A 25,764-nucleotide genomic window follows, 5' to 3' on the forward strand; every position below is an offset into this window, starting at 1 on the left:
AATTAGGTAACGTAACAGTTGCTCCCTCAAGAATAGAAATGTAACAGCAAGGATTAAGAGGTAAGGATAAAAAGAAAGATAAAGATGTAACATAAAATGTAAAAATATGTCCTTATATTGTGATATACAAATATACAATATAAATATAAATGCAACTATATATTGGGTAATTGCACAGTTTATAATTGCACTTGTCAATATAGAGGAATTGAAATATTGCACTTAAGAAACTGAAGTTCACTGAAGTTTACAGTGAACGAGGTCCTTTTGTGACAAGCACGTGTCAAGCAATGGAAAAGAAAGAGAAAAAGAAAAGGAGAAAATGCAAAAGAGCTGCTAATAATGCACAAGAGAGTAAAAACGAGGACTGCAGGGTGCTTGTCATGAGTGGTATTTTTTTAAAGAGTGATTTTCACCTGGATTTTGGTATTTTTAGGATTCACAATAACCAGCCCTAACTGATTCTGTTTTTAGTCAGTATTCAGATGTATAACCACACCTTTATGTGTGATTCTTAGGTTTATCCGTAAGCAGGGTCTGGACCGCCTGTTCTACGAGTGTGACACCCACATGTGGAGGCTGGGTGATCGTAAAATCCCAGAGGGCATCTCGGTGGACGGAGGGTCTGACTGGTTCCTTCTCAACCGCATGTTTGTGGAATATGTCATCAACTCCAAGGACGACCTGGTCACCAACATGAAGCGCTTCTATGCCTACACTCTGCTGCCTGCCGAGGTAACACACACAGACAAGTGTTTCTTAACCTGACTGACAGGTGAGTGCTGCTTTGTAATAACGCTGCGTCGTTTACAGAAGCAGTGCTCGCTGCTCTCTGTTCACGGCTGCGTTAGATGTGCAGGGGAAGAAGAAGAACTTTGACATAAAATCATAAAGTGAAGGGAAGCTGTAAACGCTCACTTGGAAATTGGATGTTTATTATGAACTACTGTGAAACTCCATTCTCTGCTGCTGTTCTATTTCCTTTAGTGAGTTGGATGGTGAAAAAAAATAAATAAATAAAGGGAATACAATTTTCTAATTTCATCTCTCTGTCTCTCCCCCTCTCCCCATCAAATTCTGTTTCTTACTTCCCAGTCGTTCTTCCACACAGTGCTGGAGAACAGCGCCCATTGTGAGAGCATGGTGGATAACAACCTGCGCATCACCAACTGGAATCGTAAACTGGGCTGTAAGTGCCAGTACAAGCACATCGTGGACTGGTGTGGCTGCTCCCCCAACGATTTCAAGCCTGTAGACTTCCACCGCTTCCAGGTAATGATAACACTCAGCACTCATTTTAAGAGAAATTCACTTTCCGCTGGCGGCCGCTTATGATCAATCAACTAGAACTCTAAAATTACAATTTATGCAAAGGGACAAAATGAATGTTAGAGATGGTGTGGTTAACCATTTTCATGTTTTCTGGGCTTGTTCTTTAGTTTTTTCATGTTTTTTTTTTCAAGGAAATTAAAAGATTTGCAATAGAAGTTAATCACCTATTCATTGCATACTCTACAAAATCTCTAAAAACCTATGGCACAGGTTGAAAATCTCTTTAAATTACTTTTGGAAATAAATTTACATGGAAATAAATGCAGGTGACCCCAACCATGGACGACTGGACAGCAACTGTCAGTGAAACTGAATGGAGAATTTCAGAAACTCTAAACTACAATATGAACATTATGTAAAAAAAAAACTGATTATATATTTGTGCCTATAAGTTATAACCCATAAGATGTATTGTTTTGTATTGTGTTGCCCATGTCAGCGCATTCATTTAGCTTGACAATATCAATAAAAATAAGTGACAGTGAAAAAAAAAAAAGAAAAAAGGTCTTCCCTTGAAATGAGGAAGAAGAAAACACATTTATCAAGTGATTTACTCATTGATTTACTCAGAGATTGCAAACAAAATCAGTGTCAACTAACAAAAAAAGTGTAAAATTCAAGGATCCAAAACTTTATTTGTCACATAAACAAACAACATATATGTAGTGAAATGGAATGTGGCTCTCAAGGCTGTGCTGAAGTGCCAATGTGATGGATATGAATACAAAGAATAAGCATAAAGGATAAAAAATCAAGATGATAAATAATATGAATATGGAAAAATATTTACTTTACTCTAGTAAAAAAAAAAACATAAACTAAGAAATAAGACAAGATAAGCTCAGCGAATCCACTGCATTCAACCAGTAGTTCTTGACTTGTGATCCCTTAGAAAAAAGCTGTACCTTTGTGGACCTCACGTTGCAGATGTTTATCAGTTGTTAGTAGTTGATTTAGCAATCATTGTAAAACATGTCTCAGCCATCCAGGACCCTAAAAAGTTACTCTTGAGTGACTTAAGAGACCTCTGGAGCTCTTTGACACAAGTATTTGAAGTCAAAAGAAAAACAAAAATATAGCTTTTATTCTTAGGTCTTTTAGTGAGAGTAAAAGTGAGGAATTGTTGCTTATCTGTCTCACTTAAGTCTAAAATTTCACTTTTAGCAGTTTTATAAATACAGACACGGTCCCTGAGCTTTAACTGCTCCATGTAAAATGTCCTAGCGTCAAGCAGAGGCATCTGATAAACCTCAGATGAAAATGAAAATACTTTGTCATTTTGGTGGTTGTTTTCGGTGCACACACCTCCCTGTACGTCGTGGGAAATCAGCAGCAGTCAATCTCTAAATTCTCTGCCCTCAAGGTCTGTCCTCTCACCCGCAGATCCAGCCTGTTCCCACAGCTTTCACAATCAATATGTGCAAAATGACGTCTTTATTAGTATGACCCAGAGAGGGGTAAAAAAATTAATAGTAATTAGATCCTCCCTGCGTTGGGTATGAATGGGAGCAGAAGGTTAGTTAGTTTTCAAAATGAAAGTGAATGAGTGGCAGTGACTCTGGGACCCCAGAGAAAGTCAGTGTCACAGTTTGACTTGTAATGTGCTCCTACAAAGTAAAAGTTGCGTTGCAAAGTGAAAACACTCTGCCACAGTTAAATAGCCTTTAAGTGCTGTGACTCACTTCATCTCTCCTGTCCTTCACGTAACAGTCCAAGCCATGGCGCTGACCTCAGTTCTCCCTCCGCCAGACCTGACTGCCGTCTGTCTCGCCTCAGTCTCTGGCAATTCAGTGCCAACACATTACCACAGGTCCTTGGCACTGCTGCTGGGTCTGGTTGGCACCCTGGTATCAGTGAAGCCCAACCATGGGAACAAAGCAGCCTTCCCAGAAGCCAGCCAGGCCCCAGTATTAATAGGACTTAATATCCCATTGAGCACACGATCCAAGTTTCCCTTTGAACGTCAGCAGAGGGAAAGACAGAGACAGTTAAAGTAGGATTGAATTTGGTTTGCAGATGAGAGGAATAATTCAAGGTACAACTGTTGAGTTTCCCACATTGCGATTTTGAAGTGCACTCACCAGGGGAGGGGTTATTCTGGAGAGAAAGAGTGGTGCTGTGCCTTTTGTCTTGGAGCATCATTGTTTAGTAATGTGTTTCAGAATGAGGTGCATTGGGAAGTCTATTGGAAAGACAGGCTGTGACAGGTTGGCTCTTTCAGATGACTGCACAGAGGGCATGTCAGAACGCACAAGACCTGGGAACGTGAGGACACGCTAAAACCCCCTCCTCCATGTTTCATTTCATATCTCTCGGCCAATCACAGAGGATTAATGTATCATCCGGTACCGTGTGAAGCAGCAGCAGCAACATCCTGCAGTCGCTCCACTCCAGCCTGAGAAAACTGTGAAGTCTCAGAAATGTGCCACCGCCTCATTAGGTCTCCTTTTTTTAGAGAAGTAGCACTGAGGTGTTTGGTGCTGGGTAACTATCAGTAAATAGTTTTGTGACTGCGACTGAAAAGATGCCTTTGTGTGGAAGCCAAGCTGTGGAGGTGGCAGACTTCATAATGCACCATCAACCACATGAGCAACAGTGTGTCAGGGACAGAGAGGGTGAGAAAGAGATGGGTGGAGCAGAGGAGGCCAGTCAGAGCGACACATACAAAGAACTCTTGAGGGGAGAGATGATGAACGGATGGAAAAACACAGAAAAGGACAGATGTGAGAAATCATACAGCTGCTGACGTAAGAGAATCTTCATACCTTTCTTCATAAAGCACCTTTGGCCACTAATCTTGACTTTAACTCCTGGGATCAAGCTGTCAGACACGGATGCTGATATGCTGACATCCCCAGTGAAGCACCCAGAATCCCTTCATCAATAGATGCAATGTTATGCTATTAGACTTTAAAAGACCTCTCCAACTACATCATCATGTTTTTTCCCCAAATTTCTCCTAGATTGTGTCTGAAATAGCAAAGAATTTAATTGCTTCGTGTTTCTCCCCTCCCAGAGGACAGGCTATTTAAGATGGCTAGTTTCCTTGTTAATTCAAATATTATAGTGAATACATTGTGTTGACCCAGTGGAATAATGTTTAAATGACTCATGGGAACCACAAAGTGCAGTGGTTTCAAAATGTGTGGGCTTTAATGCTTGTAACCTTAAAACAAAGCAATGTCAACAATATTAGATACTTTTTCCCACCCCTTGCTTTATTTAGAATAATTTTTATGGACTTGAAGAAGAATCTTTAATATATTAAATCAAAAAAGAAAATATTTGAGGAAAGTCTGGAAAGGATAGCCACTTAAAAAAATGATCTAGCTGCTTCTAGAGAAAAAGATATGTTAGATAAAGATATGTTGTCTCTGGCTCTGTTAGGTTTTGATCCTTTTTTCTTTAAACTGTCCATCTTTATGTTACAGGAGTGCAGTGTGAAACAGCGGAGCACTTTTTTAATCACCTCACAACACTTCAAATTTATCTCAGGACTCCTTGTGGGCGTCCGGACTCCCAGGGTTGGAAAACCCTGACATAGACCTAGTACATATAGACTTTGTTCTGCAAGGGAAGAGACTGAAGAGAGAGTAAATTTAATTGAATGTGTATAGTAATTTATTCACTATGCTTCTATAGAGAAAAGGTTTACATCCTTCTTTATCTGCAACCTTCCACCACCTCTCCTCTACCTTCTATCTTCACTTCCTTTCTTCTCTGCCCACACGTTACTTCCACACAAATCTCGCACATCACATTTGTTCCCCTGCCATCCTGGCACACCACCACGGCTTAACCGTCTCCTTTTTTCTACTCTTTATCTCATCCCTCCCTGCTTTGGTGTTCCGGTTCCCCTCCCTCCCTCCCGCCCGCCCTCCTTCCTTCCTTTTGCCACTGCAGCAAACGGTGCGGCCCACCTTCTTCGCCAGGAAGTTTGAAGCCAGCGTGAACCAGGAGATAGTCAACCAGCTGGACGCCTACCTGTATGGAGCGTTTCCTCAAGGCATGCCAGCGCTAAACTCCTACTGGGAGAACGTGTACGACGAGCCAGATGGTGTGGCCAGCCTGTCAGACACGCAGCTCACTTACTACCATTCCTTCTCACGCCTGGGCCTGGCCAGGGCCGCCGCCTCACTGCAGGGAAACCCAAAGGATCACAGCTGCAGGTTTGTTTTGTAAACACAGGCGGATTCACCTATGCAAATACATCTTTCGTTTTTTGTTCTGCGTCTACACACACCCCATCATCATCGTCCTCGTCGTCATCATCACAGCATCATCACACACCTGCACCCACATCCACAGGTGCACTGCAGGTCGATTATGCTCTCCAAAGCCGCCCACACCCATGTTAGCATGGGAAACCACAACATGTATAAAAACCTTTTGTATCTCTGTTGTCTGTCTGGGATCACATGTCATGGAAAGAGGACAACAATGAATATTTCCAATCAGCAGCTGAGAGCTCTGGGTAATGCTATTCATTTTGTAACACGATCTCTTACTCTGTCAATTTATCCCTGAGAAAATGAGGCTATATAGGTCATGGCATTGAAAGCGTGGCCTTCAAACCAGTGTATTATTGGTGGACATGCATGAATTACAGAGTGCTGTTAACGTATGTGGTTAAAACAAAAAGGGAGAAACCACACTGTGCTTTCATATTTAAGCAAACGGAACGTTTCAGCTTGATGTACTTCAGTAGGGATTTTGACGGCGTATGTTTTCAGTAGCTTTTTAGGTTAACTTCCCTTTAGCCTATTTGGACAGAGATGAAACCCTGATGCAAAGTGATTAAAAAAACAAATGATAAATTAATAATACTGATTCCAAACAGAAAGCAGAGGTGTGAATTGCTCATTTGTGTGACAGAAAGCTCCATGCATCTCATAAAAAGCAACTTACCTCGAAAACTAAAGATAAAGCAAACACACACAACACTTACACCACTAAAAACATGAAGATGGCATCTTTATGCGCAGCTTAATGACAACAACAATCATTAGTATGACTTTCGTCCTCATGACACAAGATAGCACAATTTAGATAGAACACAGCATGAAGGGAAATAGTTGTTCTAACAATGTACGAAGACCCACTGTGTTCTGATTGGCCATAGCTTTTGTTGGTAATCATCCAAGATGCTAATTCTAATTGTTCTACTCAGGAAATTTTCACAAATCCTCAGATGACTGATGGCGTCCTCATTCACTGGTGTGGAGTGCCCCACCCCCACCCCCCACCCGCTTTGTGGGTGTTCTTTAAAGTCCTGTGGGTAACGCCAAGCAGAGAAAAAGGAAGGAAACATGTTTCCATCTGTCAAACCTCAAAACCATCTCTACACTACAGCTGGTTCTACTCATACCCTGCATCTGCTAAAAGAGAGATCAAGAGCAGACGAAGGGAAAGGTGGCTGCATATGTGTGTATGTGTGTGTGTGTCTGTGAACATGTGTGTATTTGCATGCACAGTCATTGCCAGGAAATGAGCCTGTAAGAAGAAGCAAACAAGCAGAACAAGCCTTTAACATTTTCATGTAACAATTTTAAATGGCTGAGAGGTCGAAGGTCACAAACTGAGAGAACGACTGAAAATGACTCAAGGGTGATCCTGTTGATGCATCTGTGTGTACGATTGTGTTACTTCCTTTTAACATATGCACAGAGAAGTTTCACCTTGTGTATGTGAGTTGTATTAAGCCTTTGGGGTCCAGTTCAGGTCAAGTCCTCATATGCAAACTGCAGTCAAGATAAAGTGTCCACTGCATTTCTTTTTTTTTTATTCTAAAGGCTTTTATTGCATTTTATTTTGGGTGGAGCTAATTGAACACAAACCTTGTGAAAAAAATCAGTAAGACAGGATAACATGTGAAAAACAGATATTCCTCAATGGTACACAGTTATAGGAGTACATGAATATATGATTTTTTTTACATTAACCTGCAACATATATTTCCACTGTGACTATATCATTAGAGCTTCAGTGATTCGTCAATTGACAAAGAATTTATCTGTAACTATTTTGATCTTCTTTTTAGTCATTTTTAACCAAAAATGTAAAATATTTGCTGTGTCTAACTTCTCAAATATGAGGATTGATGTTTTTCTTCATCACATATGAGAGGAAACTGAATGTTTTGGATTTTAGATGTTGACCACACAAAACAAGACATTTGAAGACGTCATAAGGGCCTATGGGAAATCATAACAGACATTTTCACTATTTTGTGGCATTTGTAAAAGAAACAATGAATCAAGTAATCAAAAAGTAAGTGGCAGATTAATCAATACTGAAATGAATCGTTAATTGCTGCCCTAATTAACATTAGATTTGAGTCACAAGTGCGTGATTTTAACATTAATTACCTGTTGACCTTTGAAAAACCCAACACGTTATTTATCATCACTTGTCACTTATCACTCTTCCAACCATCTGGATTTAAAAAATATTCTGTTTGCTGCACAGTAACAATAAATAACAGGTGAAGATTTTGAACCCATTCCCTGAAACTGCACCTTTGTCTCCTAATCCAAAGATAAATATCATCTATACATCAGTTATATTGGTGAACACAGATGTTTCTTCCCAATATTTTATATTTCTCCACAAATAAGGTATTTATATAGTTATTATGTTTTACAAAAAGAGTGAGGACATCTGTCGTTTTTGAGTCATAACCCAAGAAACAGTCTTAGATTTCTTCTTCAAACAAACATTCAGATTGATTCAGATTGGTCTCTGTGAATTCTTGAAATAGTGTCAGGACAGCAGTAAATGTAGTTAAATGACAAACATTGGCAAGTGTTTATTTCTCAGAAAATCAGACGCTTACCAATATGAGTTGAAAGTAATGGTAACAGGTGAGATGCCCAAACTGTGTTTAACCCAACATATCTGTGTCATGTTGTGTTACAGAGGCTATGCAGTCATATAATATAGTCTTCTTTTTCTAAGGCTTAATAGGACATCATACTTTTCCACACAGGTCAGTCAGCCGTACTAGACCAACTTGGACTATGATGTGCTCTGTCATGTAGTGACAGCATAACTGGATGGAGGCCATGAATAATACACTATTCCCCATGTACCCTGCACAATATAGAGACATAAAGGCATTAGTAATAATCTTCGGTGAGTTTCCAGGCAAGTATATGATTCTACTGTATGAAGTATATGAGCTGCAGCAAGTCCTACGGCTGCAGTGAGACATTGTTCACACTGGGCTGAACAGAAAGGAGAAATAAAAATTGAAATGAGCCTGGTGATTTTCTCTTAATTCAGCCACACTCTGGTTTATAGTCTAATAATTAAATACGCTATGTGTGTGGCATGACTACACAAGGCCTGCCTGGAGCTTTCTTATTTATGTTTTATTGATCTGAAATTTTACTGATGAAGTAAAGTAAGTAATTAAAACCAATCAAGCTTTCAAGACTAAAGCAAGCCACAGCAGATGAGTTGTCATTTGCCAGCCTATGTCTACATGAAGTCCTGGGGCCAGTTTCACAAAGATATTTTAGCCTGGTCTGTAGTGTTAGGTTGGCTTGCTTTTGTTCATAGATTAGTCTAATGCAAGTAAGAGTGTTTCACAAAACAAATTTTAAGTCAAAAAACACTAGACACCTTGCCCACAGGCTAGCTCTGGTTACCACGGTAACAGTCAATGACACTTGCACAGACCAGGAGCACCCAACAACAAAAAACAGGAAAACACGGCTCATAAGGAGAGAGTTTTTAAAGACCACAGCAATTCTTTTCCAAATCAGATTTTTCTTTTTATTGTTTCTCTCTTCCCTGGATTTCCCAAGTAAAATGTCCTTGTAACAGGTTGAATTCTTCCAAAAGATAAACATTTAAATGGAGCTGGGCGTTTACCGCAGTCAGGCTTAAGAAACTGCTCTGTGCAACAGATGAATTTAGACGTCTGGCTGAAGTTTGACTATTTGTTACATCTAGGTCTGTCTTTGTAAAAACCATCCCCTGGTCTCATGTCTCAAGCCTGCACATATATAGTGTATTCATTAGGAACACCTATACATACAACATTCCTGCAATAAATTGTTAAAATTGTTGGATTGTTCTAGTTCTTGAAACTGTGTTACAGAGTGGACAGGTTATGACAGGTCCTATTATTTTGTCCACCCCATTCAAATCAATGAGGGTAGACTAAACAACAGACACACCTCACCTGATATAAAGCAGTACAGTTCAACAGCACCACCAACTGCAGGCTCCACAATGATTGTTTACTCTGCATGTATTTAACACAGATTCTCCAAATTTAAACTTTATAACCTTCATTAAGGAATTTTATTGCAGGACTGTTGTATTAGCCTGCATTAGTTTCCGATAGGTGATCCTAATAAACTAACAGCTGAGAGTATTTTGCATGCATGTCGAATTCAGATGTGCTACCAACAGATGGATGGATCAGCCTCAGTGTGAGACTGGAGCAAAAGAGAGGAAAAGGCCGCAGAGAGGGATTTGGCTCTTTTAGAAGCCTGCTGTGACTCAACTGGAGAGACTGTGGAGTAAAAGCCTGAATGGAGCTTCTGTGCAGGCTACGCCCCAGCCCCTTCTCACTGGCTCTCACACTGGCATCCACAGCACATCTCTTTTGGGAAAGACAGGGCAGGGGGGGAGTGAGAGCCGAGAGACATGGACAGAAAGGAAGATGAAAGAAGAGGAAAGGAGAGGAGCAAAGAGGAAAAGGCAGATGGGAGAATAGCGAGGAGGAGAGAGGGAGCAGGGGAGGAGGGAGTGTGCACTGCTATCCTTGTGGGTGTAAATATTTGCTGTTCTGCTTGTCAGGGTAGCATTTACTGGGACGGGTTGACTCCTGGTCCTTTTGTAGAATACTGATGAGGCCATGGGCACTGGGGAGCAGGGAGAGACATGTGTGTGTGTGTGTGTCTGTGTATGCACACCCTTGGCACATGTAAAACCAGTTTAAGGAAGCAGAAGAGACAAAGGATGACAAATCTGGGCGAGAAGGAGTGCGCAGAGAGCAGCTGTGGAGTGTTCCCCAGCAGTGCCCACCCTGGCCCATTTTTTGTTTTTCCAGAAGTCACTCGGGCTGACGGCCCCGAGGGCCGGCCCTTTGCCACGTATGAAGCGACACGCACACACACAAACAACAGACTAATCAGAGGGGCAAGACCTTCATTCGGCTTCAGCTGACTAGATGACCCAGTTCAACTTTGTTATGCAGACTTGTAATGTGTTTAGTTGGATCATGTGGGTGTGTGTGTCTGCGCGTTCAGACCTCTGACTAGTCTGAATCTGCTGCCAATACAGCCCCAGTCTCTTCTGTAATTTTCTGTAGCTCGCAGACTGCTGTGGTCTCGACTGTCACGTGTCTACTTTAACTGTAACTTCAGAACCAGAGCACATGTTGTAGCCACCAACACGTTGTACAGCGGTAATCAGTATAGAAGAGGTTTGGTATTGACTTACGGAAAAGTTTTCAAAGGTACTTCCACTTTGATGAAGTTCACCAGCCCATTACTTACCTTTGATGTGCGGTAATAGTCATGTACAAGCACCAAAAGCATAAAACACAACAAGCACTACTTAATGGGAATCATCAGCATGGTCAACACATGTCTTTGACCAATTGGTGTTCTGTTAAAGGTCACTGAATTAATGTCCAATGTGTCACACACTCACAGAGCACATTGAATCCCCACTAACCTTCAGCGTGAGCATAAATTAGCATCCAGCCACATTAGCATGTCCAAGGCTGGTCCCCTCCAATCAGTATCCCGATGAGCCGAGATATTCTTCTCCTCTTACGCTGTTGGCCCTGAAAAGCGGCACAGCAGGTAGGTCAGCAGCTATCAGGTTTTGCTAATGGATTCTCACTCTCTCAATGCTCTGCCAGGTACTTCCCCATGGGCCACCCTGTGTCAGTGCATCTCTACTTCCAGGCAGACCAGTTCCAGGGCTACCTGGTCAAGCACCATGCCACCAATCTGGCCACCAGCAAGCTGGAGACCATGGAGACGTGGGTGGCACCCAAGAAGAACTTCAAGCTAACCACCCCTCCCAGCAGCACGTTCAGCAGGTTGCAGTTCGCAGAGGTGAGTCAGCATATTGGCCTCCATGGTGTAGCATTTATTTTTAATTTACATCACAGTCACTTGTTTGGCATGAGTCACAAATCAGTCAGTGGTTGCCAGTGTCAGGAAATGAGTTCTATTAAAACCCTAAACACCACACAGGAAAAACACAGCTATTCTGTGTGTAATTAGAGGTGAGATATACAGCTCATTGCCATGGTGCCCTTATACTCATTGCTATGGCGACCTTGCCAAGACTCATGGTGCCGCATCACCACACATTTTGGTGCCTGTAATGGCCTTGTAAAATGTAAATTGATTGAATTAATCTAAGTTTATAGGGATGAGCGCTTCATGTGCTGCTTATTTGTTGTTTCCTAATAGAACGTCTTCTCACCTTCACACTGGAATGCTTCCCTTGATTGTCTTGTTATGTTAATCTGTGTTTCTGTTTACCACAATGCCTGTTTAGGACACAGCCGCTCAGCTGTGATGTGACAGCCACAGAGTGCCTTTTTAAAAAGGACAAAATTAACTGAGTGAATGTAAATTGACCTTTTCTCCGGTTTATCAAGCACAGCTTTGTAGGAGAAATGTCAACAAATTTGTGAATATGTTCGTTTGCTTTCTTTGTGCCTGTGGACCGCAGTCACACACCTTAAACCTGTTTGACCTTTTCCAGCAGGCTCAGCGTGAACTCAAAGCCATACAGACGCTCAGCCGCCGTGCTGCTCCCTCTTTACTAAGCCCTGTTTGTGTGTCTAGCCCACGAAACCGTGAGTGACAGAGAAGTGATGTGAGCTGTGGCTTTTATCTGGATGCTCAGCTCGAGAAAGCATTCTGCTGTCTGGCACTGTGCAATGGCTGTCAGTCAGTCAGTCTGTCCATCTGTCATTCAAAACGAGAGCAGAACGAGCTTAAATAAGACAGCGCGACGGAGCTGCAGTAGCTCTGTGCTTTTTGTCAACTTAGCAGATATGACCCATTATACTAAAGCTAAACGCTGGAGTTTGCTAGATAAACCATATGGTTGGCTTAACAATGTGTTCCCTGTCCTCCTTTAGATATAAAGGAAGACAGATATGTCTCTCTTTTCACTCTTCTACTGCTGCCTCCCAGCTGGCTTTATAGGTCTTTTTACAGCATGATTTAGTGTAGCAACACTTACAGCCTGCACAGTTAAAATTAGTATTTCACCTCAAGTCAGATTTGACATTGAGAGGTATACTACGCTGCGCTGGATAAATCTTATACAGTAGAGTGACTGACTTTGACTGATGGTTTAGCCCTCACTCTCCCACGATGTATAGTATATACACAAGCTCATTGTGGTAGAGGATATACAGGGGGCGACAACAACAGCAACACATGATGATGTAATCTAATCCACTTCAACAGCTTCAAAAACTAAAGACTCAAAAATGAGCAAAAAGTGGAACCAACATTTGTCTAGCCTAGTCTGAAAAAATAAAGCTTTACAGGCTTCAGAAAACTGTTACTGCACTGTTGCATTTGATACTATGAGATGTGTATTTATACACTGAAATGTACACAAGGAGTCATATGCTTTATATCATCCCAGGGTCCAGATCTGGCCCGTGAGACCATTTCATAAGCCTCCCACATGTTTAGAATTTATTGTTATTGTTTTTTACTCACTTTTGATGACCTCCAGTGTTTTATTTATAAGTAATTTATGAGTTACCCTTACTAACAAATCTGCAAAATCGAAGCCTTGAAATTTGATTTTTATGTGATATAATATCAAGCTGAGCCTCAATGGACAATTTTATCAGCATACTTTAAACATGATACCTGATGCCCACATGTCCTCTTATAAACCTAACAGAGTAGATTACCCTAGAGCACAGATTCGCTGTTCTTTTTTCTTGTCTGTAGAGTTTAATGTGAGCGCTTTCTTTCTCATCTGCATACAGAACGATGCAGTTCAGACTACAATTTCAAAGCAAAGCAAATTTGCTCAGCTTTGGAGTGCACATAGTTGAAATTTATTGTTGGAAGAAAAAGACACTGGAGTTTTTTGAGTGTTCCCTTGAAAAAAACTACCTGCCCAGTGTGCTGCCCTGAATATAGTTTGAGTTTAACACCCAATCTTTGTATATATGTCCTGCATGGTTAGTTGATGTGAAGGACATGGTAGACAGTAGTGATAGACATGCTAACCAGTTGTCTTATTTTGTATCAATAGTTTAACAGAATTGTTTATTCCATTAGTTTCTTTCTTCCAAAGAGTTAGATGAAAAGATAAATACCATGACTCTGTGCTTAGCTCACAACCAAAACGGGAAATGGAGAAAACAGTAGTTTGTAATCTCCCATAAAACCACAATGTGTCATTTTTGCAATTTTTGTTTTTTTACTGGCAAAACAAACAAGATTTAACATGTTAATTAGTGAGCTTTGGCTCTAGCAGTGTCAATAAGCAGATAACCAGATGTTTTCCCCTGATTCTAGTCTTAAGCTACACTAACAGGCTGCTAGTGCTAGCTTCATATTTATCATACACACATTAAAGTGGTATTGATCTTCTAATCTAACTCTTGATGCATCACACAACTCTCAGTTTGCCCCTTTTGCAACATGGTCTCTTTATCTTTTTAGCCCAAAATGTTCTTGAACTCTGCTCTCCACCCTGCCTTCCTTCATCCATCACTCCACAGAGTATCTTTATTAGCAAGCGTCCATCCATCTTTCCCATAGCCCCTCAGTAGTGTAAACGTTGCCCCAGGGGAGTCCTCTGATGATGGTGATGAACACCTGTGTTTGATTACCCCTTACAAAAAGTGCCACTAATAAGGCTCAGAACAGAGCTTGGAGGGGCATTTGCGCTCTGTGGTTTTAAGCAGGGCCAGATGCAGACCGAGACTGGCAACACCCCAGCCAGATAAAATTGACCTGTCTTATTTAATGGCACTGTCAGACTGTGGGCGCCAGCAAGCTGGTGACGTAGAGACAAGTTGTAGAGGGTCGCAGGGTCAGAAGGAAGAAATGCAATAGAGGTGGATTATGAGATGGGAGCATTTTATGTTTTCTATTAAGTCAGACACAGGAAATGGAGCAGAAGATGAAATAAGTAATATGGGTAAAAGACATGAGTGATGAGGCCTATGTGAAGAAAAGTAATATGAGTGAAATGATGAAAGGATGTTTCTTCTTGTGGTTGTGAGGTCAACAGCAAAGTATAAGTGAGGGTTAAATCTGCTGAATTTAGTGATGGTTGTTAGTAATTGGTGGTGATGAATGGAAAATCTGAATAATTAGTTCAAGTGAGTGGAAAGTGTGAGTAAACAGTGTGAGAGCCAGGACATTACAGAAAATGGGAGTAATTGAAAAAAAGAGGGGGTAGAGGTCGCGATTAAAGGAGACGGTCCAATCAGCATTAGGTCCACAAAAGCATGTTCTTCTAAGTATAGCTAGAAGCAAAAGAAGGTCATAAGCCTCTGACTTGGTGAGTGGTCATAAGGCTTGATTGGGTGTAGGTCTTAAGCAAAAGCTTATTGAGTAGAAGCAGCGAAGGACAGGTTGAGTGTGGAGGTCATGGTAAGCTATAGGCTGAGGCTGAAATGGGCCAGAAGTTAATCCCTGTTTGACCTACTTTCATACTGGAAGAAAGAATTTCTTGCTTCTCTTGGCTTCCTACAGATATACCTTGAATGTCATCGTGAGAGTATTAGTCATAGAAAAGAAAGAAAAGAAAATGTTTGTGTGTTTAACTTTGTAAATATAGTTAAAATGTTCAATCACATTTTTAACTAATGAGAAAACAATGCTGTGTACAGTCTAAGCATAAAAATACAATAGGTCAGTGTATAGTAGCGTGTGTTTAATTATGTGGGGGTTTTTTTTGGCAGGAATTAACTTATTTCTACCCAGTATCTCTGTAGTGACCAGGGTCAGGATTCAGCTCTGGTCATGCATTTCATCATCTCAGAAATATTTCCCACATACAGTTTTTCCTGTGGAAGGAAGACACTGAAAGACTTAGTCATACTTTTCTGTCTAGCAGACATGACTGTTGTTTTGCCCTGTTCTCAGGCCTCCCAAAGAAATCTTTAAACAATCTTCAGATGATCCAAAATACAGCAGTACATCCTCTTACCAAAACTGAACCTGCAGTACTCTAGTTTTATAGGCTCTTCATTGCCTATAAAATTGTTTTTAATCTCTTAATGGACTAGCTGCTGACTATTTATCTGATATGGTGGATATGATCCTCTAACTCAGGTCTCTTAAATATTTCCATTATAAGCCATATGGAAATGGCACAGTGTGTGTCATCAGCCCTCACGTCTCACCTAGCTTTTATGTTGTTATGTAATTTACTGGTATCAGAACTACTTATTAATTTAGATATTGGCTTTTGTTTCTATTTTATTATATTGTTTCTCATCTTATCATTGTATTTTTATAACTTTTATCAATGTAAGACACTTTGAGTTGCACTTGCTGTATGGACTGTGCTCTACAAATAAAGTTCTTATCATTACTATCATTATTATTATGAGGCAAACAGCCAGCCAACAAGTTGTGTGTGCACCTTTTAACCTGTGTGTACACACCATATGTGTGTGTCGGTGCAGAGAGAGAGAGGAGCGTGTGGAAGCTGCCCACTCATCTGGCCTGAAACTGTTAGAAGAAGTGAAACTTGGACTGCTGCACCAGTGTATAATTTACATTGCACTTAGTTGGTGCATGTTGCCGAATAAACTACTGGCAAGAACCAGAAGCAAGTCTCAGAAGGGGGGGTCCCCTCATACCTGCAGCATGGGAACATTGTCAGACTCTCCCTCTCAACAACTCTGACTTCAGTCGGCCGTCTGCAGGCTCTCTCCCAGTGGATTACAGTGAGATTCCTCTGTCAATATTCCCTTCATTTCTTTCTGGGGCTTAGAACTGAGCGTGCTGCCAATCAATTGGGAATGTAATGTGTTCCAGAGCGTTAGCCTTGAATAAAGTAATGAGCTACTGAGGTGCCAGACAAGAGAGTTGATTAGTAATTTAAAGAGAGAAAAGAACCAAGGTCCAAGGGGCAGAAATGGCAGAGGTCATTCCAATAAATGAGATGAATGGGAGGTGTCTCTTACGGATGGCCGAGGCTCTCACTCTTTCCCTGAGTGTCTCATTTATGCAAGTTGTGTCTATTTATACTGTTCATCGCAATCTCAATTCTCAAAGGAGGTAATACAGAGTCAGTTCCAGTCAGCCATTGATCGTCCAGCAGGGGTGAGGCTGTGTTAATCAGCTCCCATTGTCAGGATGAGCGCTTCCTAAAGCCACCATCCCTCTCACGTTTCTTTCACACAGGCATCTTTCACTGTCAGTGCACGTGTGTGTGTGTGTGTGTGTGTGTGTGTGTGTGTGTGTGTGTGTGTGTGTGTGTGGCCTCTTTCTCTCTATCACCCACTCTCTGCCTCTCTGCCATCAATCTCCATGCTTCTTATTTTACATCCCGCACGGTTTTGCAGTCTCTGCAATCCAACACACACAGATCACACCTCTTCAGTCACAGTCTTGACGACATTAAAAGCAGTTGTACTCATGTACCTTTCCAGTTCTTGTAATTTATTCTTTGTCTCTGCTTGTTTCTTCCTTTTTCTTACAATTGACAAATCTTTGTACGTAATCAGTCTTCTATTGTCAGAAACATAACCTGTAATTCTCAGTTCAGTCAAACAAACAAACTTGTGTAAACTAAATGTTTATTATGTAAGCTTACAAGATGTAATGATGTTCCACTGGCAGTCCTCCAGTGTGTTACAGGCTAGCAGCTAGTTCCATGTTCTGCAGCCAGAAGCACCGTACTCTATATCTCATAATACACCAAAGATATAGCTGACTTTGGTGTGACATGGTACATTTTTATTTTCAGTTTAATTTATCTCAAAATTGTGATGGAAAAAGCAGCTTTCTCTGTATTTGTGGAAGCCTCGCATCTCTTTTATTGTTTCCTCCCTTTTTTCTTGTCAAAGAGTCTGTGGTCGGATAAAATCACTGTCTTTCTCTGTTTTCTTCTCTGATGTCAGGTTGTAATCTTCTCCACTGTAGTTTGTGTTTGGGACAAATCCTGTTCACACTGGATACTGGTGTTCATTGGCTCCCACCTCTCTTTCTCTTTCTTTGAAATGTGTCCAGAGAGCAAACAGGGATGCATTTGATCTTCACCCCACGGGGATACAGTTTGGCGTCTAGTTGTACAGCTTCCTGAGCCGGCCTCTCATTATCCTTGTTAAAGATTTGCCAGTAACTGTGGACAAATTGGCTCAAAGGTGCAGGATAAAACAATCAGGCTTCTGCTTATTATAACATTATATAACGCCTGTGTGGAGGGCTGGGCTGCAGTGTGGTGCTGTTTGATGAAAAATGCATGCTGAAGATTATTTCCCATGATAATTCAGCAAAGATATTGGTTTTTTTAATAGTATGGTCAAATGGTGGTGCATGCACAGAATGTGTTACTTATTTATGATCACTGTGCACTACATGCAGCAGCAGGAGTGAATTTATAAACCCTCATCTCTTGTGCTCTCTGCTGTTGTTTCTTTCCTCATCTCTGTTCTTACCCCATTCTGTCACTCACTCCTCTGGTGCCTGTTCTTCCTCTCCTCTGTCAGATCGGCACAGAGTGGGATGCCAAAGAACGTATGTTCAGAAACTTCGGCGGCTTGATGGGGCCCATGGACGAGACGGTGGGCATGCAGAAGTGGAGCAAGGGGCCCAACATCACCGTCACAGTCGTGTGGATCGACCCCACCAACGTCATTGCAGCCACCTATGACATTATGATCGATGCCAGTGCCGAGTTCACCCACTATCGCCCGCCGCTGAACCAGCCTCTGCGGCCTGGAGTGTGGAGCGTGCGCATCCTGCACCACTGGAGCCCCGTGGCTGAGATGAACTTCCTCATTGCCCCTCTGTCCCATTACAAACGCCAGCCCATACGACAAGGTGAGAAAGAGATTGAAATAGCTCCTGTTCTTGTCATGAGGCTCACTTGTGACTAGAACTTTCCATTTGTTTCATTTTTAGCATGACACAAAACAAATGACTATTGATTGTGCTCTTTGAACAAATGGCCTTGCTAGATTTCCTTACACTTCTGCGCTGTACTTTATTTCACTACTTCCAGTTTATGTTGATTACTACACATGTTCTTCTACATGTCAGAGAGTAATATAGCACATTTTACTCCACTACATTTACCTGACTGTGTATGTAATCCACAAAATACAAAAAAATATCCAAATATAAAAAAAAATCTATATTTTGTTAAAACAATATGGAATAGTTTCTGTTTTAAATAGATGTCAACTGATTTCATGAATTTTATAAGATAAGTTTCTTGATTCAAGAGAAGCGGCATCCTGCATTCTGTTCTCTTTTCTAGAACACGTCTGAAACAAGTTGACTTGTGCAGGAAGCAAGCGGCAAGTTGGCAAAAGTAATCTGGCTAGACTGGCAGACTGTTTTCACACATTATTTTAAGAAAAAGAAAAGGGACTCAATTATTATTTGATAAATAGTTAATAAGATGAGGATGTTTTGCAGTGTAAAACGTAATGTGATGATGATATGTAGTAGTCAAAATGACTTGCACTATACATTAAGATGCTGTTGTTCAGAGGTGAATGTATAGGTAATATAACTCGCCATGAAAGGGGCCATTCTGGGGAAAAAAAGCTCCTTTACATTTGACACATTTTGGTGATTATACTTGTTTACTGTTACTCAAGTAACACAGCAAAGTATTTTTAAAGTTTATTTTAGCACAGTTACTTCTTCTTCCACTACTGAGTGTATTTAATGTTTTGGTGCACAAAACAAAGTGAGACTTTAATCCTCACCCGTCTCAGCCCAAAATTAAACATTATAACCTTCATTATGATGATATTTGTTGTACGTTGTTGCAGAGTGGAGGCCACAACATGGACAATAGCACTTGTAATAAATTCATGATGGACAGGCTCATTTTACTGTCTCCCTTTATCTGTTGCAGATCAGTAGTTCATAGACAGGATGTTGAAAATGAAAATGCAGATGCAGATGACTACACACAGTGGTTGAGCTTGACAGACTGATAGAAAGTCTATATTCAGTTTACATTCTCTCTCTGTTTTCTACTTGACACCAACATTTTGCTGTTGAGCAGCTATAGAAACATTGCATTAACTGTGAAGAAACAATTGCCAGTTTAGGTGTTCCAAAATGTCTGCAGACACACACACACACACAGAGAGAGAGAGAGAGAGAGAGAGAGAGAGAGAGAGCCTTGTATTTGCAGTGATGCCCTTTCTAATCAAGCCTCTGGGCCTCTGCAGACCCTGGTTGTTTGTCATCAAGTCACCCCTAATAACCCAGTGAGCTGTTCATACATACTAAACAGAGTGTTAAACAACGGCGCACTTAGCCCTCCAAAAACAATGACACAATTAAATCAATCAGCCAGCATGGATAAGGGGCAGGACTGCATTGTTCTAGTCCATAAGCAGCCAGTTTGCTCTGAAAGTCACATGAGAGTTGGGACGCTAGCTTCAGCATAATCACGTCTTTCTGTGTTTAATAATCTCCCTGAGCCGTTTCAATGATGAGGAGAAACAACAAATAAAGTAACAGCTTTTGTCTCTAACCTGAGTCTCAGAGGAGCTGTGGGGGGTCTGTGAAACAGTGCAAATTAAATATTAATCACCAGTTTATGGTTGTTTAGGTTCCTTTGCATTACGCAATTATGTTTTTCCTCCTCAGAAAAGTATGTTTGGAGAGATTTGCCTGATATTAATTTGACTTTGTGTCACCCCAGCACATTTTTCCTGTAATCAGTAATCAGCTTCCCTGCAGTGCTGCGGCTCAGGTGTAGGATCAGCAGTGTCAGATACACCCAGTTGCCTATTTAATAGCTGCACCTACCTAAAATTAATGCAGCAGCTCAGCAGTAAATCCTACTTTCATAAAGGTCATAATTTTTTTACTGAAACAATTTTAGAGAGGTGTCAATTCATTGGTGATTCATTGAACATTATTAAGCTAAAAACCTGAGTATTATAATTATTTTTTGCTCGTAGAAGAGAAGAAGTACTCAGTTCTTCTACATGAGTGAAACTAGCAATAGCACAAAGTAAAAATACTTAAAGTAAAAGCACGTTCTTCATATTATCAGCTAAATTCACTCAGTATATAGATACCACTGTGTAACTTACAGCACTGACTCAGGACTAGCTACAACAACACAATGTTTTAGCATGTCAGAGATAAACAATTCAGTTATTTTATCACAAAAGTAATACATAGAAAACCTCAGCAGAATATTACCACTTACAGTAATTACCGCTTGTGGCCACAGTGGCCACTGTTCAGCAAAAGTTACACAGTCTCCCTTTATGTGCATCAGAAAACGTTAATTATCAGGTTGAGACTGTTTCCTTGGGGGTTGGGTCGACCCTTTGGTTTACATTTGGATCAGGGATTGTGCCTGTGTTAATTCACACATCGTAAGAAGTGGCTGAGTTCAATCAAATCCATACGTTTTTCATATTTTACAATGAAAGGCCATAATTATTTGTTAAAGAGCATCATAAACCTATTTGTCTTTAAGGGGATTTTATAGTCATTATGTAATAATCTTCGTGTATGCTTGGCTTACTATGTGTGTGTGTGTGTGTGTGTGTGTGTGTGTGTGTGTGTGTGTGTTGTAATGTGTGCTTTCATCATTGCTGTTCCAACTACCCGCCTATAATTTACTGGCATGTCTGGCACCAGGTTTCCCTCCTACATGCAGTGCCAGTAAAACTTTATAGCGTGGCCTTCCACCAGCAGCGGACACACACACAACACACACACACACACACACACACACACGTGCACATGCACAACTATGATGCATGATTTCATAACACACACTGCTACCGACCAAAGCTAGCTGGCATGAGTTGAACATCGCCTTGCCTGGTGGAGCACCTCATGTCTGACTGCATCTTTCTGTCACCAGTGCATGAAAGCGCTGATGTCTGAAAACGTCTGGGTGTGAGGGAGTTGGTGTTCCACAGCCACGCTTAGAAGGGATGGCTCGCGCCCCAGTTAGAGGAGCTGTGTGGAATTTACAGCTTCACTGGAAGTCAGGGTGGAGAAGGTGTTTTAAGGAGAAGTTATGTCTACGTTTTCTGTATTTCCTGCGGAGCTTGACCGTCATGGGAAGAAAGAATGAGGGCGCGTCTGAGTAGTTCTGACCGTTTCCAAAAAGTCAGCATTGCAGTGACTTCACATACCACATCAAAGGCTGGGATTTAGGGCATCCAGTAAATGAAAAAAATCAATCCGGACAAATTAGCAAGCAGTTTAAACTTTTCAGAAAATAATAAAGCAAATCACGTTCACTGCTTTGATATTTTTTCCATTCATGTCTCCTTTTTTAACTTTTCTTTCTTTCCCTTCTATTCTTTTTTCCCCCATGACAATCCCCTCTCTCTGTCTGACCGCTGGCTATCAACTCCTCACACATCATCTGTCTCTTCCTCTGCTCGTTGTTTCCTGAATTTCTCCAGAGGATGCACTGAAGCTCCACAATGGGCCAGCGAAGAACAGCTACATGGAGCAGAGTTTCCACGGCCTCAACCCGGTGCTCAACATCCCCGTCAGCCTGGGCTACGTGGAGCAGGCCAAGAGGAACGCGGCGCTGACCGGCCCAGACCTCGAGCGTTGGTTAGATAGCCTTGTGGGCGAGCTGTGGGAGGCGGCAGATGTCTGCGCCGTGGGCCCTACCGCCTGTCCTGTCATGCAGGCCTGCTCCAAGAACCCTTGGAGCTCCCTGAGCCCGGACCCCAAATCCCAGCTGGGTGAACCGCGCGCAGACGGGCGCATCAGGTAGCAGCTAGGCCTCCAGCTGGACGGGAGGCCACGGCACAGGAGATTCACTGTTGATTTTTATTTATTTTAAGGGGTTTGTTGCAGACAGGGGAAGGAAAAGTGTTCTTCCTCTGTCTTAGGAGAAGGAGAAGGAAAAGAAGAAGTGCTTTTTTGGGGGGGAGGCTGGTGAGGGTGGCTGGACAGAAAGCAAGGAGAATGATTTTCAGATCCTCCCACAGGGTTCCTCCTTGTAGGGGATTATGCTGGCTTTGCTATTTCAGTTTCTCAGTGTATTTATTTTTCTTCTCATGGCTGAGTTTTACTGTGATCAAACGTTGCAATTTTTCGAGCATCTACTTTGCTGCTGAATGAATTATGAAGTCAGCTTTTAAAGCCCTGCGCGGGGCACAGCGGTCATGTGAGTGTGGATTGTCGACACTGGTAGCAGACTAAGATCTGCTGCAATAAGGCCTTAGCTGTAAAACATATTTGAGGAGGTAGCCTGATACTGAATTAAATGTGCCTCCTCCAGGTTTATGTCAGCATAAACACAAAGAGATGATATCTGTGTGTTCAGATAAACCCCAACAGTCTAATAGATTACCTTGATACGACTCAAATGCAGCATCATTGAGAGCAAAGTCCCCAAACTCTGAACAACAAATATTTTTGCATTATTAAAGCCAATTACTTCACACCTCTGAGTTTCTGGTAGCTCAGTGACTCAGTTTGTAAATCAGTTGAATAAATCAGTAACAGCAGCACAACTTCCTTCAGTTCAGTGCCTGACCAGGATGTGGAACTGTTGTGGCGGGGCTCACCATCTGCTGCAGTCACATTTCCAAAATGTGTGAAAAAAAAGGAGGAATGCAAATACAGAGGCCTTGTCATCATAATTACATAACTATTTGGATTATAATAGAAATTTAATGTAGACATATTAGTGCTCTAAAGTCATAAATGCTTCATTTGTGGTTGTTGTACAATAGTATTTTAAGACCTAACATTGACATAGTGTAGTTTCCTTTAATAAAACACAGATGTTGTGACAGGCAGAGGACAAAGAGAGAATTGTTTTGTCCATCTTGTTTTTTTTTTTTGTTTGTTTTTTTTACCAAACTGCCTCAAACTTGAAACACATTTATCTCAAGCTGACCTTAAAATTCTCATCCTTGAATTCGTTGTCATTGTTTTCTTTTCTTTTTTTTTTTTTTTTTTTACTTTTTTTCCAGTCATTTCAATGATAGTTTATGTTGTACATAATTATACAAGAAGTCTCAAAAATTGTGTGAATGAGGGGGGGTGAGTCCATGAGTCACTATTTATTTATAAGTTTATATTAATACTGATATTTTTAGTCAGTGACTAAATAACTGCGACGCTGCCTGGGCAGCATGATAAATATTTTTTTGTAAAGAAAGCCGCCTTTATTTACAAAGGCCAACACCCCAAACTTATACTGTACCTTTTTATGGCCCGCACCTGTGTGTTAGTTAGTGTTGTCCTGTCTGAATAGATCTTCCTGTCTTGGTTTCTTATATGGCTGTTTGCCTAGTGCATCACAAGAGAAAGCCACCCCGACCTGTGAGGTCAGAGGTCAGCTGCCTAACAACCTCACCACACAGAGAAGGTGAACGAAAAACACTCCTCACAAGCGAACACATTGGACAACGTCTGCACGGAAGGAGGAACTGTACTTTTTTGGTGTTCTATGGTTCCTGTCAGTTTCTGAATGATAGTGAGTGGTAGTGATCTTCATGCTGTGACAATAATGTACAATTTCAAGTGAATATTATATTGTGTCTTGATTGCAAAATGCATAAGTTATGAGATCGGGTGTATGGCACCTTTTTCAACTCTGATCTACATCTGAAGTACCTTTTCTGCCACCAAGACAATCTCTGGACTTTTGAGACGAGTTAATTCCACTGAGGATAGCACTGTACCGCCACACATCTTGAACAAGAGGTACGGTCGGACGTTTGTCTTACTTTGAAATACATTTCATCTGAAGCCAATTAGGAGTTCAAGCTGTGATTGTCAACATTGTTTAGCCATCACGCAAGCTAAGTGAGTGTTTTTGCACTGGCTAATTAAGAGACATTACTGGTCATTAATGTCAAGTTCACCTTGCCTCTCTGTCGGATGTGTCTATTAGAATTGCTGTCACTCCTTCCCTCTCAAATCTACACTGTTTCTGACGTTAGGTTGTAAAGGACAATTTGTTTTCCACTGGCTGGCTTCTGCTGCCATCTTTTAACTTAAAGTGCCACCGTGCTCTGAATAATTACTTCACACAATACATATTATTATGTAAGTTCAATGACAGTTTTGGAAAACGGTGAATTAAATAAATGTAACTCAATGTGAAAGTCCTATTTTGTAACAAAATGATTAACAAATGAAGAAGATGTACATAGGTATTTTGTATTGAAATGTTGTTTAAAAGGTATTGTACATGTAAATACAGACGTGGTGAAAATGACATTGAATTATTAAGAGTTTTTAAAATGTCAATAATTGGGCACAAAGAGTGAATCAATGGTGTTTATTGATTTAGTACATAACCCGTTTCAGTGTTTTCGGACAACATCCTTGTCCTGTTTGCCTCTCAGAGAAAATCACATGCCAGATTGTTGTCGTTCTTGCTGGAATGTATTGTTGAGCAACTGTTGCACAAATTTCTCTGACTGATGTTTCCCCCGTTATTTTTTTCCGGGGAGGCTCTGTGTGCCTTAGCTGACTTTTAGAACCTTCTCTGTCCATTAAAAGAAAGCCCTCATTTTGTTATTTGTTTTTTGACATTATGTAAAGAATACCATGAGTCTGTCACGTGATTCACTGGTACTGCAACACCAAAAAGATGTCTGCTGTTGTATATATCATCAGGCCTTCTGTCTTTATCAGCTTTTATGTTTTTCTTTTCTTCCCATTGAAGGGATATGTTTTGATGTACTTGACTGGCTTGTTTTACTTTTCTCTGACTGCTTTTTGGAAATAAAATTCTTTGGAAAACAGCTCATGTGAACTCTCTGCCACAGCAGTAATATACTAGAGAGTGTGTTGTGGCTGATAACAAAACATGAAGCCTGCTGGAGCATCTTGCCACCGTTACTCTGTTGTTGCTTATTAAATACACGTAGCTTTGCAAATATAGCCCAAGTCCATTTGACTGGGTAATATGATGCTTTTAATACAGCAAATTTTTCTTCATTACACTTTAATTTTATTTAATAATTTTAATTCATGGATATTCATATATACAGTAGTGTTACTAGTGTAAAGAAATCAAGTTTTAGATCCTTATTTGTCTCAGAATACCACTGCCTGCAAACAAGACTAAAGATTAAAGCTGCACCAATGAAAATTTTTTGCATTAACAATTAATCAAATGTCTACATTAAAAATGAAGACGGCCGCTTGGAGTGATGAATCCACAGTGGATCATGACCAAAAGCAATTCCTATTAAAGTCAACGCTTGAGAGACGTTCCCTGAAGTCCGATCTCTGTACG

The 25,764-nt window shown here is 40.9% G+C and overlaps 1 protein-coding gene across 1 annotated transcript in view; it reads left to right on the forward strand.

The window, feature by feature from the left end:
• The window catches only part of LOC139636361 (xylosyltransferase 1-like), an 80,728-nt gene extending 55,461 nt beyond the window's left edge, over window positions 1–25,267 (forward strand). Inside the window, exons 6-11 of the mRNA XM_071504395.1 lie at window positions 519–735; window positions 1,096–1,272; window positions 5,236–5,501; window positions 11,219–11,417; window positions 18,029–18,362; window positions 21,950–25,267. Coding sequence (XP_071360496.1) covers window positions 519–735; window positions 1,096–1,272; window positions 5,236–5,501; window positions 11,219–11,417; window positions 18,029–18,362; window positions 21,950–22,272 — 1,516 coding nt within the window. The 3' untranslated portion in view covers window positions 22,273–25,267. The remainder of the gene's footprint in view (window positions 1–518; window positions 736–1,095; window positions 1,273–5,235; window positions 5,502–11,218; window positions 11,418–18,028; window positions 18,363–21,949) is intronic.
• The last annotated feature ends 497 nt before the right edge of the window (window positions 25,268–25,764 follow it).

Source organism: Trachinotus anak, unplaced genomic scaffold (assembly GCF_046630095.1).
Source record: "Trachinotus anak isolate AG129_WGS33_773 ecotype Australia unplaced genomic scaffold, CSIRO_AGI_Tana_v1 ptg000019l, whole genome shotgun sequence".
Lineage (NCBI taxonomy): Eukaryota > Metazoa > Chordata > Actinopteri > Carangiformes > Carangidae > Trachinotus > Trachinotus anak.